The sequence below is a fragment of the Neopsephotus bourkii genome, unplaced genomic scaffold, assembly GCF_033783945.1.
Source record: "Neopsephotus bourkii isolate Nb327-2 ecotype Australia unplaced genomic scaffold, CSIRO-AGI_Nbou_v1 NB_1574, whole genome shotgun sequence".
Taxonomy (NCBI): Eukaryota; Metazoa; Chordata; class Aves; order Psittaciformes; family Psittacidae; genus Neopsephotus; species Neopsephotus bourkii.
This window is the reverse complement of record NW_026902050.1, coordinates 1,921,200-1,940,152: the sequence shown is the minus strand read 5'-3', so window position 1 is coordinate 1,940,152 and position 18,953 is coordinate 1,921,200. Positions and strand designations below refer to the sequence as shown.

The 18,953-nt window shown below is 36.2% G+C and overlaps 1 protein-coding gene across 8 annotated transcripts in view; it reads right to left on the bottom strand.

The window, feature by feature from the left end:
- ACAP2 (ArfGAP with coiled-coil, ankyrin repeat and PH domains 2) overlaps positions 1-18,953 on the bottom strand; it is a 66,727-nt gene that overhangs the window by 19,964 nt on the left and 27,810 nt on the right. For 5 of the 8 annotated variants that reach the window (XM_061371479.1, XM_061371480.1, XM_061371476.1 and 2 more), the window contains exons 8-12: positions 18,445-18,540; positions 13,314-13,388; positions 6,553-6,665; positions 3,283-3,303; positions 57-108 (exon numbers count right to left, since the gene is read on the bottom strand). In XM_061371479.1, coding sequence (XP_061227463.1) covers positions 57-108; positions 3,283-3,303; positions 6,553-6,665; positions 13,314-13,388; positions 18,445-18,540 — 357 coding nt within the window. The remainder of the gene's footprint in view (positions 1-56; positions 109-3,282; positions 3,304-6,552; positions 6,666-13,313; positions 13,389-18,444; positions 18,541-18,953) is intronic. The other 3 variants (XM_061371481.1, XM_061371475.1, XM_061371478.1) reach the window with 1 other exon arrangement.

The window sequence follows — 18,953 nt, the reverse complement described above, 5'->3', positions numbered from 1 at the left end:
ATCAATCAGGAAAACCATCACTCAGGCCCCAGACTATCCCAGCTTTTGATACCTACCTTAAATTTCTTCTGGTACACAAGTTGGTTATTTTGTATTGAGAACCAGCGCCTATTCAAATGGAGAGACATCCAGAGAATACATAACTAATTTTACAGTGCTTATTTGACTGAAATGTGCTAATACACAGTCTACAGAGAGACTGCCTAAAAGAATTCCCAAAATTAATGCAGTAGTCAGTTTTGCCAAGTATTTTGAGAGAACAATGAAAAAGGTAAAGCAGAGACAAAACAGAAAAGAGAGCAAGGTTCAGATAATTTGAGTCATAAACAAATACATTCATGTTATGACATTAGTTAAGATACCACACAAAACATTTTCATTTCGAAGAACATGTACTTCTGTATTTCAGCAGCAAATTACATTTTAAAGTAATTGTTTGATAAGACAAATTCAGACAGTTTGAATAATAAAAATCCTTGAACTATGTGAACTGCTCACTCCTGAACTATTTTTGAGTATAACTAATAAATAGCTTACTAAGGCACTAAAATTCCTACCATTGCTATCCCATGCAGGTTTTACATCTACCTATAGTTAGTATTTCTTAAAATTTTAGATGCTGAAATAAAAAGATTCCATACAAAACCAAAGCAAAACCAAGAAAACCTTTTAAGTAAGATCCTAACTTAAGCCTCAGCTTTGTAGAAAAATATCGAACAAAAGATTTAATGAAGGAAGCCTATAAAATCCAAAATATAATGTAACACTTACAAACTCCTCTGAACTCTACCCTTCCTTCTCAAACTCACTGTCCAGATAGGATACTGTTCATAAAGAATGGAAATGTCATTCATGTTTTGGAAAGAACTGCAAGTCCCTCAGATCTCTAACAGGGCATTTTATCAGACCGATAAATATCAAAAAGCAGCAAATATAACCATACATGTCTAGCTCTTCTGGGGATGAACAAAATAAAAGCTAACCAATCATCACTGGTTTTGAACTGACAAAAAATGAAGGGAACGTAAAACATAATTGAGCCCTGCAGAGAAATGTACACTTCTTGGTTTTGTTTAGGTTTATAATGTGAACCTGTGTTTATCACAGCGTAATTCCCTAGTGCCTCAAATACTCCACTTATACCACATTTCACTTCCCCCTGCACTGCAAATAGTTTGAATGGCAACACTATATAAAATACTGAATGCAATATATCTTATTCTCCATAGGCTGTTGAACTCGTAGCTACAGGTTGCTACAATTAGTAACAAGAAAGGTCCATGTAGGTTTTCAACCACTACAAGCCATCCAAGAAAAGAAGCAAAGATTAAGAAAAATTAAGATAAACAAAGTTAGATTCAAATCAGAAATTCTAGTATTTGTTAGAAAAGTTAGTATTTCATAGACAGATGAGATTCTACCTTTTAAGAATATTTTCAAATGTTGTGCAGATATATTTAATTTTAAAAGTAATTTTAAAAGCAACAACAGGATCTTCTTTTAGTACTGGATTTCAGACATAACAGACATCTTTCTGCCTTAAGGTAACTAAACACAATAATGAAAAATTACTTCCTCAATTTATTAACAGTAGTAGTTTTGGTCACTGCTATTTAAAAGGTACCACCTTTACCATCTATTAAAAAAAAAAAAACAACAAACAACTAAACCCTACAGATGCAGCAATTAAGCCTCAAATATGAGCATAAGTTAGGTTATTGCTAATATTTAAATAGGTAACTTAAAAAGTAGACTAGAAAATAAACTCCAGCTTTTTTATCTGCTTTTGTCAAACAGAACAGCAAATAGAAAAGCATGGAAAGCAGTGCTTAAGTGATAAAGAAAAAAAAAATAAATAAAATTAAGCCTTGCCCCAAGATAACATGCAACAGAGTAAATCCTTAACAATAGCCTTAGGTGGTGTAATTAACTTCATTAATGTAATGCTTCATTTATTCTACAGCTAAATATTTAGTTACTAAAGTAAGAAAGTTCCAATCTGATTAACTGGATTTAAGTGAGCACACAAACTGTAAAACAAATCTGTGTCATCCTTAAACCCTAGTCTAGAAATTTTCAAACTATTTCAGACCCTTTTTTTCCTAGTAGAGAAATTAAATCTGTTTAAGAGAACTTTCAAGTCCAACCAAAAAGGGGGACAGTCGGTATTTATTTGTTTTAAGGAAACATATCGAACAAGATAAACAATTTAGAAGGTAGTATAACTTGAAGATAACACTTCTGAAGTAGATGTCAAAAGAAAACAAAAGTTAATACATTTTATTGTATGCTTGAAAAAATAGAAGCGTCAGACTGCCCTGAACACATGAGCACCACAGAAGTTTTATTCAGGCCAAAATCTTTGAGTTATTTCATATTAACTATGTACCATCAATAAATTCCATTAATTACTGTAAGGAAAGAGACTGCTGGGGGTCTACAGCAGTAACAACCAAGAGGCTGTACAGAAGGTGCTATTATATAGTATACAACCTCTATCCTGTTGTAAGAATTAATGTTCATAAACCTTTAGGCAACATGTGCGTATTAAGTATTGACCATTGTCAATGTTTCTTTAAATGCGTCATTCTGTCAGTAACAGGAGAGGAGCATGGTGAAGGAGACAACATGCTTGAGGAATCTTTGAGTAATCTGCACTGCCTCAGTAGTGCTTAGATATAGCTGTTTGGGTTTAGAAACTGAATGTTTTCCAACATTTATACCTACACAACTAAAAATCTACATCAAATCAGAAACAATACAAAATTCACTGAAAAACATTTCAAATTTTTGAGAACTGAGAGTAATAAAAAAAATTCCAAAGCCTTAAATTTTTACAATTAAAAAAATGAATCATGCTTATTGATTCTCAAAGGGAAATCTTTTTCTTCACTAGTTCCTATCAGCATGCAAATAAACCAGAGTGATTAAGAATGCACAACATTTAAAAGCCACATCTTTATTTCCAGTGCAGTTGATAAGAAAAAAATCTCACCAACTTCAAGTGGAAAAAGTCAACACACTGATCATATAACGCTCACAAGTTTGAGTGCAGAAACTTTAATTCCTTTTCAGCTATATCTAGCTTGATCTTTCTTATTCTTTTAAAGTTGTTGAGCAGCAGGTATACTGGGGCATCCCAGGCAGAATCCTTCTGTTCTTTTCTTAGACTGAGTCATATATACATCCATTGCAAGTAATCAAAATTAAATGCAGGGTTAATGAAGAGCTTTTTACGTGCCAAAGAAACATTGGGAAGGTAAAAAAGAAGCTGTTTGGTACCTGATGTGATCTGGCTTTTTCCTGTCATGTGAAAAAATGGGGTAGGATTAAAACATAAGGGAAAGAAGGAGAAGGAAATGAAAAATGCAAAATGAGCAAAATAAGCAAAGAATTAGCATGATCTGAAAATACAGCAGAATTAAAAAGGAAAACATTTAACGCATCCAACCTAAAACCTATGCAGATTATAGCAGTGCATGATAAAAGTGTTTCTCCCTACACACGTTTATTTACGTCTTTGTTCATGATACAGACTCATTCTTCATTTTAATTTCTAGGAACTAAAACAACTTTCCACCTGCCGCTCCACAATAATAAATGCACCTGATTTCATCTCCTGATGCCTTAGGAAAAATGGTATACAATAAGAGGTATTATTTACAAACAGACATACTTCCAAGAACCAGGTCTCCATTCCTGTTGCTGTAAGACCTTCCAGTATAAAAATACAATTTTGATTCCACAAAAGTGTATTATCTGAAACACTCACAAACATTATATGCTATCCATTTAGTCACAACAAAACAAGGTTGCAAAGTCTTCAGCTCTTTCAAAACACAACAACACTGAATTGCAAATAGCTTGTGGTTTACTTTGTAACCTGTTCAAACACTATTTGTTTCTCAAGCCAGTGTCATGCGGAGCTATAAAGTCTTGAGGCAATGAAACCCAAGATGCCAGCTGATCCAGGAAGAAACTACGTCATCCTATCAAGAAATTAGCTTGGACTGAAAACAAATCAGGTCTTCATTTATTAGAACAGATTTGCCCCACTTTAATGGGCTGCATTACATGTTTTTGTTTTTAATTTTTCTCCCCCAGCAACCAGACTTCTCCCAAAAATAATCCACTATGGTGTCCACAGATTCATTGACCAAGACGTGCATGAAGAATCATAGAATGGTTAGGGTAGGAAAGCATCACAATTTTCTAATTTGTTAGCTAGAACCGTACTGATGTGCGCCAAACCCAGACAAAATCCATTGTAAAATTTCCTTTTATCTTATGCTTTTAATGCTGGCAAGTATATACTAATAGTGGTACTTGCAATGGATTTTGGTATCCTTAATTCTGTCTTAAAAGAGTACCTGAAAAAGCCTAGAACCATTAAAATACCAACTGATACCAACAGAGGAAAAAGACAAGCTATCATTTCCAACACACATTACTACTGACAGTGCAATAAGCAGTTAGCAATGAAGATCAGTGGCATCACCCTTGGTTCAGAACATCAGGAAATTCCAGTATTTCTTTCTAGGCTGGTTTTGTTTCAGGTGGTTGATTTTCCACCCACTTCCCAAAAAGACAGGGCATAAAATGAAGCAGCAGACTACCTATCCAATAAGAACACTGAAAATATCTTGTCTGGCTTGGGGCTTTTCTCTTCAGCTCTGAATTCTCCCACATAAAGTATGTAATTCTCTAAATGTTTCCTCCTTTGGTATGTCATTGTAAATTTTTAAGCACAAAACGGTTTAGTGCAATGACACAGTCCTTTCTTCTACTCTGCCTAGTGATGGGAAAAACACTCACCTCTAATATATGGTAAACTTTAATCAGTATTATCTCCCAGCAGCTGAAACTGCGATAGCATGTAAGTAAAGCATTCCAGCAGTGGAAAGAGGCAGTGGAATGTGGCAATGACCGCTTCAGTGCCTACCATGTAGCAAGCAATTACAAATGTATCCAGAAATACAAATAAGATAAAACCACATCTTTATTTTTAGTAAAATGGGGCTAGATTCAGAAATTAATATAAGTTGTCTTCATTAAGAAGATCTCAAACATGTATTTTATGCATTATAATAGTAATTTCATAAGAATTAGAAATGGTTTGTGGATGTGAAATACAAAATTAAAATGATTGATTCAATTTCTAAACTGTGTTTATAGATAGCTATTCTCTGCCTAATTCTGAAGCATCCCATTAGCCTACTGCAGTAAGATAAATTATCAAGATTTTACATTTAAAAAAAATTAAAGGTTTAGCTTGATTGAGTACTCCTGCAACAAGCAGAAGAAAAAACTATAAGCAAATAAAAATTATATAGTAAAAGTAGGTAACCTTGACCCATTACTGAGCTGTTTATCTTGGCTCTCTTAAATACTGTTTTTATATATGTTCAAACCCATAACTTAACCTGAAAGAATGCCACTGCATATCTTAATTATGACTTTCCCGTATTCATTTAGTGTTCATTCACACCAGGACCCTAGGAAGCATATCTCCCAGTTTTTTCCTTTCATCGTCCTTTGATGCCTGGCAGATTTGTTTTTGGGAACTCTGAATTCTGCTTGGATAAAACTAACCTAGAAAGTACATTACAGATGGATAATCAGACCACAGGACCAGACTAGAAGTAGTCCAAAGCAAAATCCCTTACACTAGTTGCACATGACTTGGTAATGCAGATACAGTCCTATTGACTAAGATTGGTAGGGACCACATACCCAAATGCATATTCTGGCCTTTGAAACACAGCAAGTAGTTTAACAGAAGCACTGCTGTAAAAATTACAGAGAATAAGATAGTAAAAAGACCTCTATATCACAATAAATTAACTGAAATTCAAGAACTGTATCCAACTATACTGTAAATGCTTCAGCATATATACATTTCCTTGAAAAAAGCTTATACCCTTGGAAGTACAAATGAAATCCTGTTCAGGGAGAAAAAGATGTAAATAATCATAAAATATACATTGTTAAAGAGACATGACTAACAATGTATTTTGAATTGCCAACTGGACATTCAAAACTACTAAACAGAATTCACTGCACAGGACAGGAATTGTAAAGGGTAACAATTAATGTGCTTATCTTTCAGGAAAAATAACTTGACTCTTTCACCAGGTTTCCCTGCTTTCAATGGCTAACCAACTTCCATTTCACTTTGTCCTCTAATGCTTATTTTCCAAGCACAGAAATTTGCATTGCTTATTGTATACAATCATAAGGATTGCTCTGTTTTAATCTCAAAGTAAGGCCAAAATGCAATTACAGAGCCGGACTGTACACAAGACGACAAGCTTTCTATACATAGGACTTCTCCAGATTAAAGATAACACTTAAAAATGCTTGCAAACAACTAGGACATAGAACAAGGGAAAAATGTTTTTGAAGTATCATCTCTACATTACTTAACAGAGTCATCCAAGTGTTCTGTCAAAACTGTGAAATCAGCGAGTTGCATAAGTTATAGTCAGACCAGAATTTAGCTTAACAAGCAGTATGTTAATAAACTAGTAAATAGAGGTTCTGAATAATTACCTGTTCCAAGTCTTGAAGGCATTGCTGGCTCGCTTAAATAGATAGCCTTCCATAACAATACCATTGGCTGCATCTACATTGTATTCTAGTTTAGTATCATCACTGGAATAATCCTAGTACAAAGGAACAAGACAAGAAAGAGACATTGCAGTTTCAAATGAAACTTCCAACTATGGACAGTATTAGTGTCAAAACCAGTAAATACCTAGGAATAATGATTTGCTTGCAACACTCATTAGTCAAGCCATGACTCTGAGCCCCAGCATTTGCTTTTAAAGCATTTTTAGGAGATCAGAATGCTGAAGATTTTTACTTTACCTGCATACAAGGGGAATTTCTTGCTCAGGTTTGGTGACCTCTATAGCCAAGTAGAGGGCAAATATTACTGACAGAGCATCTGATGCTTCAACTGTCTGCTCAAATGGTCTCACATATACTCCAAAGAAAGGGAAAAGCAAGGTAGAGGAAAGCAAGCTATGGGAATTAGGAGTCAAAACTTAAAAGCAATTGCAGACAACTGTATAGAAGCAGTCATGCTTTAGCATTTTTTTCAGTTCTGTGATCTTGACAAGTGAGCCAGATTGGAACTTAGAAGACAAGTAATCAAATAAAGACAATGCTATCAGTTACCTCTAAATTAAACTGGTCAGGGTGCTGACAATGACAAGAACTTAGCAGTAATTTTTTTTACATGATCTTTGATAAAAATATTAACCTAGAAGTAGGACAAGGGAATACACTCATCCCTCAATCTAGTAACAATAACAACTAATAACAGTGAATGTACATGGTGATTATTTGCTTTCCTATTGTCTGAAACAGCACTGACTCTTCCTGGGTTGCTACAGAGCTCAGGTATTCAGCAAGAGGGAGGCTAACAGCTACTAAGGGTGCATGAAAAATCCACATGGATATCATTTATCATAAGCTATGTCCAGAGATCAAAATAATATTATAACAAATATTTTATTTTATATTACATAATTATATAATAATAAATATGTTATTATTTAATTACACTGTTAGTAAAATATACCCTTAACGTAAACTAACAATATATGGCTTCTTCCCATTAATTATGGCAGAATAGACAAATCACTGAAAATTAAGTTTCAGAACAAAAAAAAAACAAAAAAGACAAAACAAAACAAAACAACCACCAACCCCAAACCCCACCAGGTGAAATACAGGACACTTGATAATGTTACTCTGCCACACCTTCTGCAGGTGTTTTTTGTAAACTGAAATATTAGCTTTGCATGAAAAGTAAATCTGTGTTTTGTATCTTGCTCCTTAGGAATTTGTCTACAGTAGAGGAAAAGAAGCTATACTAAAAAAATAGAACTTTCAAAACCAATGCCATTAACCCTATGTAATAGTCCAGGCCCACCCCAACCCCCCTCCCCCCCCAACTTTTCTTCTACACACAGCATTTACTCTTATACATGCAGATAGGTTGGTCCTGTCCAAGGTTAATTAAAGAAGACAGTGAAGTGGTTACAAATATCAAACCAGCCTTCTACACTCTCAGGGCAGCATGGCACCAAACTCCATAAATCTACAATGTTTTCATCCATTATCAATATCTGAACAGACTAAATAAATTTGAAATGTTAAACCGAGATTTTTGTTAATTCACTGGCAGAAGATCAATGCAAAATAAGAGTTCCAAAACAAAACAAACTACAGTATCACTGCCATGTAGTGATTTGAATAAACCTACAGGCTGCAAATAAAAGCTTCTCAAAACCCACAGATCTGTGCATTTACTATTCAGTATTTAATAACTTTTTCTGCCTGTTTTCTAGATCAGAACATGCTGAACATTAAAGACTTCATGTAAGCACAAACAGCCATATATTACAGCGCAATTTTAACTTAAGTATTTCACAAAGTGTTAAAAGTTCTGTTTTTTTCTTACCCTCTCAAAAAAAGAAGGGGGGGAACCCCTATAAGCACAGACTTAGACATGCTGATGTCACGTTCCCTCCCTCCCCCAAAACCTGGTAAATAACTTACCAGCTCCCAAACATAATGAAACCTACTAAAGATTTGCATCTTCCTGCCTCAGTGGTGCCTGCAACTCCTTGTCTAGTGAAGACACCTTACATTCCCTCAGCCTTTTCTGTCCAAATTATCATGTAATCACATTTTCCTCCTGGTTTGGAGAACTGCTGCAGAAAACCTAACTGTGTTTTTCCAGTGCATCCAGACTCACACTTTGAAGACATACACAATCATGACAGGAAAACTCCTTTGGATCATTTATCACACTACACTCTCAGTCCAAATTGTCTAAAATACGGAGTCTTTCTCATGAAGTACACTCAGTGCCATTTTTAATGTCTCCCCTAATTGACTTCCACCTTTATACAGCAGATAACGACACATGAGTATACAGAGAGATGTTTAATATTTTCCTAACTATACACAGCAGACTGCCAAAGGGGGTGGGGTGGTAAAACCTCCATATATTGATAAAGTGGTGGTCAGGAAAAATACAAACTAGTAAAGGAAACAAACAACCACACACTTCATTTCAGTTAAAAGGATAAAACTAGAAAAAGGAACTAGATAAGCAGTCTCTGCTATTTTATAATTAAAGAGTAGGAGAAAAGTAGTCACATTATTTTTATCTTGGCACATGGAAAAGTTTAGTGAATGGTGAAAAATAATCAGGGGGTGGAGAAAAATACATCCATATCTTTCCAGTATCCTGCATAAGAGAATCACATGTTAATAAACCCAGTCACTTTATGTGATTCAGAAATTCATATTCCTTAAGCAAAAACTCATGATAAAGACTGAATTTTAATCATTTATTTACTAATTAGATGTCAGTTAGGAGTAAAGTACATTTCACCTAATCAGAACTGAGAAAGTTAAGCCAGTATTATTGAAGTTACACTGAAATGCTATACTGCACATTTCACTCAGATCTTACGGAAGGAATACCTATGGCTTCTATTCTGACAGTTGGTTGCCCAGCTACTGGAAAAGAAACACGTAGAAGTGGGCTATGTAAGTGAAGCAGACAGCATGCTTTCATGCCTGGTGTTTTCTTCTTTAAATGTCCATGAGGCATAATTTTGCCATGAGGCAAACTAGCTGGCAATGGAAAAACAACTTTCACTTCCACAATTAATACTAATTTGATGGGTCACAGAATACTTACGAGTCTTGATGGTCTTTCAGTGAATGCATTTTCATAGAAACTCACCAATTTATCACACATACTGGATTAATTTCATAGCTTGCATGTTTTCTGTTTCTCTACATATAATTTTCTTGTTACCAAAACATAAGCCCTAGTAATTTTTCAGCAGCAGCAGTTTTCAATTTACTTTCAATATGAAGGTTGCTAGCAAGTCATGAAAGCTATTCAAGCCATTTTTCCAGTAAATCTTAGGGACTGTATTTTAATATTGAAAATATATTCAATATGGGTTTTATTTTAGAGAAACAGATTGTTTTAAGTTTTTAAAGGGCAGTAAATGCGGGTGCATAAGTACCATAGAATACACTACTCTGAAAAGTTACTCTAGCACATACTAAATAGAAGACACTGTGTGACTCTCCCATTTAGAAAGTTGCTTCCATTCCCTTCCCATCAGCAAAAGAATGTCACGCTTAAGTCGAAAGTCCCTTGAGAAAGGACTTAAAACAACAACACACACAAGTAACAACACAGTCCAAGATGAAGCCAAAGAAAGCGAGACAGTGATTGAGTATACACGCCACTTGAAATACTGGCACATCCTTGCTTTTTGAGGCAGGATTTAGTTTGCATTACTTCTCAACAGCAGCTCTGGTTTATGCCTGCTTGCTGACTGCAGGAGCATCTGGTTTCCTATCACCTTGTTTATTCAAGATGTTAAAAACTTTCACATCACTCTCACTCCAGCTGTTTCCTGAGCAGCTCTTTGGAAGCAGATTTATTTTTTTTTTAATGACAAAGGGATTTGAATACAGCAAAAATTATTTCAAGTTCAATGCAAACATTTTTCCTGTTTCATTTCCCTCATTTTAGAAATATCAGCTTTGTCCCCAAACCAAAAGCCATAATGCTGTCTACACGTTCAACTGACTTTTAAATTATTTCTTAATTCAACATGTTACTACAGCAATGGGGTGCAAACTGCTCAGAAAACAGGAGTTATAAGTCTTAAGTGATATTGACACTGTTGACACCACTCTTCAGATACAAATCTTTCCCTATGAAAATATATGGCAAAATGTTCCCAGAATGATCATGACATTTCTAGATTAATCCATAGTATGTGTTGCTCCAGATTAATACAGAAAAACATAATTTCTTATACTAAAAAGTCTCCTGCATATTTGCTGAGTAAATAAGACACAAAAGTTAAGCAAAAAAATGAGACCTCAATTCTCTGAAGACTGAAATCAGACTAGAGTGGTGACCAAGCCCTTCCACAACTTTTGCATTAGCTTCTCAGACAACAGCCTAATTAAATAGGATGATGATTATAAAGAAAAGTGAGATAATTAGTGCAACTATTCTGCATGCATATGCACATATATGCAAACACAGGTAGTGTGTGGGTAGGTGTGTGCACATGTGCACTTACCTAAACATTTCAGAAAAGGAACTGTTCTTTATCCACACAATGAAGAAAAGGCATCATTCTGAAGCATTAGATTAAAAACTTCAGTACATTAAATGCATATATACCTCATGGAATATTCAAAACAAGAAGCAGAAGTTTCAGTAGTTATAAAACATAAAAGGATTTGGCACTGGGAGATTTGGGAATATATGCCCAGAGGCAGCCCAGTGGAAAGCAACATGACAAGCCATGAGAACAGAACAAGACTGCTATCCTGGTCAGGTTGACCAGATGAAAAATAGAGGACAAGATCCAAGGTCTAAAGCAGTTCAAGATTCTGAAATCCTGATGAGCTGGAAGCAAACTTGGTGGTAAGGTTGGGAAAAACAAGTAGGAAGAGACAAAAAACAGACAACATGATCTGAATAAGAAACCAAGAAAATTATTTGACAAGATGTAAGAGGAACCCGCAGTAAAGCATGCCCTCCAAAGCCCAGATACATTCATCTAGGCATTGTCATCACAAAAATGCATCAGTGACTTCACCGATAAGGACAGGAGACAACAAACGTAACTTGAAACACAGAACTTTAGAGGACAACATAAAATACAATCTGACTGCCCTGATTATATTTTAGAGAGTGTAAAAGTCATTCACTTAAAATAAGGAACAATATAGAAATAACCTCAGTGATTACAATTTTTACTGGAAAGCAAGAATATTTGTACTATGCAAAAGATAGAATTTAATTAGTTTCATGAAGCTTAAAAGTTTCAATAACCATTGATACTATTAGGAATATTTTACCTGTAAAGCAGCCTTAAGCAGCATTTGAAGAAAAAACAGACTGTAAACACCACTGGCAATAGCAATCACAATAATTCACAGTAATAAGTTATTATTTCTATGGCAAATTAAAAGAAAATTGAGCATAACTTACACCCTTCATCAAGCACCGTTGTTCTGTAACAGTAAAATCCTCAACTACTGCCCACTCCTGAAACAAGGCCTATTCAGCCCAAATAAACTAAAATTTGAACATCAATATTAATTCTCCAGTTCCATCTCTTTCCTATTTTCCTTCTTTCTTCCCATTCCTCACCTGTAGTTACTTTCTGCCTGCCCCCAAACAGAGCACATCAGCACTGCCCTAAAATCCATCATCATGTCTGCTCAATTTCACAGCAATCCTAATGCTTCCCACCAACTTCACCAGGCGTGATGGCATGAAGCAACAAACCCATTTTTAACAACCAAAAGCATTACCTTTGCCCATCAGTATTAATATTGATTCTTGCTAAAGCTATCTAAATTATAGTCTTAACAAGTTCTCATTCCTGAATTTACTCATCAGATTTCATTTACATTAGGCCTTTTTTTTTTTAATGCCACCTGAATGGATACAGAATGTATTTAATTGAGAGTAAGAAGTGTTGCATTACCTTTAAACTGGTATCTAATCCCTTTCAAAACTACCTGCAGTATTAGCTCAGTATCAGAGAGTTCAGTGGAAATATTTTTAACTTCTAGCATTATACCTGCAAAACCAATACTAACCTAGAGCTTCTGAAACATCCAAACAACAGAAATCATTCCCTCCCCCCCCAATATGAATTACCTAAATTGTTCTCAACAAGCAAAAATATTGCACATACAAATCTTCTCAAAACAGCAATTTATTGTTATCACTTTTTTGTACACAGTTGAACACCGTACATTAGACAGCCTTTATGAAAGTTTACTTTTGCTCTTTCTATGCAACAACAGCTGCCACACTACCTCAAAGTGCTGCATTCTTATTTGGCACAGTCCAGAAAGCAATACATGACTGAAGGACTGTGCAGTATGTACATCTCTTCTACAGACACACAGGAGGGAAAAAACAGCAACTTTTATAACTAAATTCCTATTACAGCTTGGACTGAATAAAGAGCTCTATTGAAATGTTAGGAGTCCCAGCATTCAAATATATTCCATTGTTCTATATATGCTTCATAACTAAACAATCTTCTGTTCTGTAATACAAAATAAGTATCTGCAATCCAATCCTAAGCTTAATGATGCATAAGTCTCTTTCTCTGCACTAAAGATACCATCCCTCAGAGTACTGATGCAAAGATGCACTGCTGGGGAGAAATGCTAGAGACAAAAATGTGTGTGCAGTCTGCCTTTTACATTCTCTCAAGTACCTTTTGTTGAATAGTGGAGTGCTTTTGCTCCATATCTCTCTTCTCCTTTGCAGCATCTACAGCCAACTGATCCAGCTGTAAAGAGAAACAGAAAATTGTATCTTTAGATATGAAATTTGGCTCAGTAGATTTCATAACACTGACAAAAAAAGAACACATTATGTCTAGACACTGCATGACTTTGTTTTATTTGCATAGTATAGTTACTTCTTTGGTCAGAAAGTGTTTACCTTGAATAACCACTGAAGCCTTGCTTAACAACGCACTGCACTACCATCCTGAATTAAACTCTATGAAAGGTATACATTTCTTGTAAGCCTTAGAAGAAATGTTTCAAAGAACAGCATGGTGCCAAGCATATGCGACTCTATACCGCATTGGTGCTCAGACTCTGAGGAGAATGACTCATGCTTTAGCTGCTCTGGCTGGCTGGCCTATGCAGCAGCGCTGGCATTAGCAGCAAAACCTAGAGGGAGCAAATGCTACTGATTTTTTCCCACCACAAAGTGGAGGGACGGCCCCAACCAGCCTTTTGTACTAATAGTTTTGATCAGGTCACCAGCAGCACTTGAGTAAGTCTCCTTGAAATCTTAGGTAGAGCCATTCAAACTGTTTCTAATTTCAGAAGAAACTGTAATATGATTTTGCACAGAAGAGAGACTGTCACCACACAGAGGGTTTCAGTTAGCATCCTGACAAAGTCTGTGATGATTCAGGAAAACCCCACCCCACTACCAAAAACTTGCTGCGAGCTTGTCTATAGCACTGCCCTATAAACTTTTTCCTTGCAATACCAGAAGGGAAAAGAAAAAACCCAGCAGGAAATTTAAGATATCCTGTAGGAAAGTTGCATTTGGGTTTTTTTGTGGTTGTTCTGTTCAGGGTTTGGTTGGTTGGTTGGTTGGTTTTGGTGTGGTTTGTATTTTGGTTTGGTTTTGGTTTGGTTTTTTTTTTGGGGAGGGGGTGTTTTTTGTTTGGTTGATTTTGTAGGTATTTTTGTTTCTGGTTGGTTGGTTTTTGATTTGGTTTTTTTCAGACTTTGATGTTTAAATCAGAGATATGGTGAAGTGAAGGAGCAGACACTGCTCAAATGACCAGCAACCTTTGTACTTATGTGACATGCTGCAACATCAGATGAACTCCTCCTTATCCAGCCTGTAATACAAGACTGCCATTAACTCCAGCCACTGTATCTTACTGAATAACAATGTAGATGCAATCCTGCCGCCTGAAGCTTTACATCTGTGAGACAGACCTTGCCCCACTCCAGGCCTCGAACAAGTAAACCAGGAACAGCACAACAGCAGCTTTCGAGCTGAAGTGGGTCACATGGCAGAGGGCAAGTATGACTAACAGAACCTCTAATTCAGTGGGTCACGTGGCAGAGGGCAAGTATGACTAACAGAACCTCTAATTCGCACACAAATAGCACCGCCTCCACCCACTCTCGTAACCACAGCAAGAACCCCTGCCAACTCTGGTCATTTTCCTGTGTTGAACCTCTCCTGCTTGAAATCACAGAACAGAATCACAGAGTATCTCGAGTTGGAAGGGACCCATATGAGTCATCTAGTCCAACTCCCTGCTCCTCACAGGACTACCTAAAATTAAACCACGTGACTAAGAGCATTGTAAATACACTCCATGAACTCTAAAGGGCAATGATACCTATGAGATTAAAAAGGGACAATGACTGACTCTTACACCCTTGTGCTAGACAGTCTCTAACAATCATGGAGCCATCAGACAGTCACGACACCTGGATCTAATTCCATATTCTGTCACTTTTCTTAACTCTTCTCTCTCTGATTTCTTCTCCGGCTAAAATGGCCATTACCAGCACTTTCACACCTTACAAATATTTGTGAGCACAGACATGTTAAAGACTGAAGTGTCCAGGCATCATATTTATGCAGCTACCTGACTTCAAAATTATAGACAAGCCTCTAAAACAGGCTGTGCTACCACTGTAATCAAAGACAGTTTTGCACCAAGAACCCTGGGAAACCCACTCTTTTGTGATAAAGGTGAGAACTAGCCTGAGGACTGCTTAAGACTTCATAGGAATCAAGTTTCTTACTAAAACCTCAGATTCAGGAATCTGCAACAAATTCTTCCTCCTACCTTGCTAGATCGAACAAGACTGCCACGTTCAGATTAGGGTAATGACCTCTAATATATCTTAAACAAAAGTGTTTGAGGGTACATATACCACAGCATAAGTGCCAAAACAATGTTCTTAACAGCAGTTCGCTTCTTCATTTACTTCTGCCATCAAGACAGCATTGCATCATCCCAGTTTTCAAGCTCAGACCAGAATTTCCTCTTCTGAAGTGACCAGCACATCAACTGCCTTAAACAAAAATGACCAACAGCATGCAACTGTCAAGAGCTGTGGCCAATCACATAACTAAGCAGTCAAACTCCCTGTCATTATACCACTACTTAATAGTCTCCAAAAACTAGGGGTTTTTTTTCCAAAATACTGCATTTACTGATATATCATAGATTCATGGAATGGTTTGGGTTCATCCAGTTCTAGTCCCTTCCATGGGCAGGGACACCTTACACTAGATCAGGTTGCACCAAGCCCCATCCAGCCCTGCCTTGAACACTGCCAGGGATGGGGCAGCTGCAACTTCTTTGGGCAACCTGTGCCAGTGCCTCAACACTCTCCCTGTAAGGAATTTCTTCCTAATGTCTAATTTAAATCTCCCATCTCTCAGCTTGAAGCCATTTCTCCTTGTCCTATCACATGCTCTTGTAAATGTAATTTTTTTATAAACATATAGTGCTGTAAGTGGTATTCTGTAAAGAACTAAGACATGGTTTGGCTGTCTCTTTAGCAAATGTTTAGCTTTTTGAATAGTCATCTTGGAATGAAAATTCAAGTAAGTTTTCTTTTTAAACTAACGCCACATTTCACATGGAAAATACCAAATACCATAGTTTCCATGCAAAAGCTTGTATTACATTTGTGTGCCATTAAAGATTCCCCTACAATGATCTGATTCACAACTAATCCTACCCTGACCTAAAATACCCAGAAAGCAAAAATTGCTCAATCCTATTTCGTCATATAAACCAGTTACTTTGAAAACGCAAATCAGAAGAGCTACAAAATAACTACCCTCTTTAAAATCACTTCAAGTTTAATGTCTTGGGTGCTGTCAAACCTTGTAATTAAGATCATCCACAAAATTTACCTGTGAATGAAAACTCACCAGCAGAAACAATATAACTGTATTTTCAGAAGAAACTAGCAAATCCCTGTTTTATATCACAACGTACCTTCTCTCTGACCTGTTAAAGACAGAAGCTTTAACCAGTGCAAACTTCAAAGCCATTCATTAACTGTTAAACTTCCATAAGCTATTTACAAGTCTGTTTCTATTATGAAAAATATCCAATCCTTAAATGCCCAGGCCTGCCACAAAAGAGTACTTCAGCAAGGTGTACAACTCCAGGGTCTTCAGTCTACCTTTGTTCCTATTGTAATATATTTTAAACATTCTCAGCTCCGGATTTTCTAAATTTAACTCCTTCAGTTGCTATGATACCAGCACCAAAATGTGTTACACAATGCTCCTTACCAGATCAAGGAAAAGGATGCCCAGCCACTTGAAAATAATCTTTTGTTCCTTGCTTAAATAATTTCAATTAAATGAAAACATTAAAGTGTAGCTGGTAGCATAAACCACTACCAGCTCCATAGGTTTTGTCTGCTTTCCCCATCCCCTCTTCTGCAAAGTACAGGACACACATTCTATACCATCAAAACACTACAGTTCAAGAATTACAACCCAAAACGTAAGGATGTGAATGAATAAAAGGCACAACTAAGGACAGCGTCATGAGCACCTGAACCTTTCAAGTGCCACTATTACACCAAACACAGAGGTCTGTAGCTATACAGTCACTTCCCTTCTTGATGGCAGTGCCAGCTCAAGCAGCCTGTCTCTCTTCTCAGCTCAAACACTTGCCACATGCATGCACACACACACACAAGCACACACCTCCCTGACATGTATTTGTACAACTAATTAAGACCCACAGTAACCTGACTGGGGACTAGTCTAGCATAAAAATAACTATTTAAACATTTGATTGTTGGAGTTATTTCCCGATCTGCTTCACTGCACAGACACAATAGAAGATTGAGGGGCACAGATAACAACAGCACTGTGGCAGGAATAGTCAGCTCAGAACAATGTCATTTCTTAGACATTCAATGACACATCTACTTTAGATGAATGCAAATAAACAGTTGCTGTCATTTATTTCCTTTTGTATCTGGAGACAGAATTTAGGCTGGCTTTGTTTTGTGCATCAGGTTCAGAAGTGGCAAAAAGAGGGCTTTGCATCCGTGCAGTTGTTGCAAGCCCTTGGATAGAGGCAAAGGGGGGGCAGAAATACTGCACATGTATTTCCAGACCTATTCAACTTGCACTGAAAACAAGTCAAGACACCACTGAGTCTTCTTCCTGCACCACAGACAGATCTTCAGTTGAATACTGCAAGCTCTTATTCTATTTTGCATAACCATTTTCCATGTCTCCCGTGTGCAGTTGGCTGTGGTCCAACCTTTTTATGAGTCTGTCACTGAACACCCAAAAGCTGAAACTGTGTGTTCTTAAACAACAAAACTGGGCAAGAACGATCCAATGTATGAACTCATTTTGCACTAGTTACTAAAATCAGATTTCTGTTTTATGGTCTAAGCTGCTAACATCAATGTTTTTTTTTGTCATATTGCCTAATTTATCCAGTAAATAATGTATACAATTAGAAGGAAAAAAAACCTAATCTCCTTCTTATCATTAAATATATTTACAACATGTCATATACAAAACTTTTTAAAAGAAAATAATCCAATGTCATGAATAGAGTTCCTCAAATTGGCACTACATGGCTATATTAAATATGTACTACCTAAACACAGTATTTTAAGAAACAACTTTCAGTTTATAACTACATTCATTTAAACCACAATGTGTTTTTAATGCTTTGCCTTTATTACACCACAGTCCCCTTTTTGTTGAGCAGATCTACAATGTACCTGATACATACTAATATATCAAATTTTCATCCATTCCAGCTTACAATTATGAATTTTAAAGTAGTTTGTTACCTGTGCACCAAGATCTTTCATGTAAGGCTCAAGTTCACTAAAAAGATCATAGCCTTGATGGAAAAAAGCCAGATGGGCATACATAAATGATAACATCTACAAAGAAAAAAAAGTATATATTTTAAAAGGATACATGTTTATGAGCTATCACATACTGCTTAACTAGTCCACATGAACAAACTTAAAATACAGTTCCAAGTTCAATTTCTGCTTTCTTGTGTCCTGGCAATTTTACACCAACATCTCACAGAGTTTCTAATGATGTAAATAAACAATGCAAGGTAAGAAGTTAGTTAACAGGATTAACCCCATTAACAAAACAAAACAAATCTACTTAAGGGCATAAAATTACTTCTAATTTGGGTCCCCTGAAACTGTTATCATCTCCTGTTTAACTAGAGAAAGGCTACAGAATGTATTTACTAATGATCCAAAGCCATAGCCCTTATGAACATAAAGAAATACCATTCTTGTAGAAAGAGCTGAATCCATATTCAAATAGATTCTAA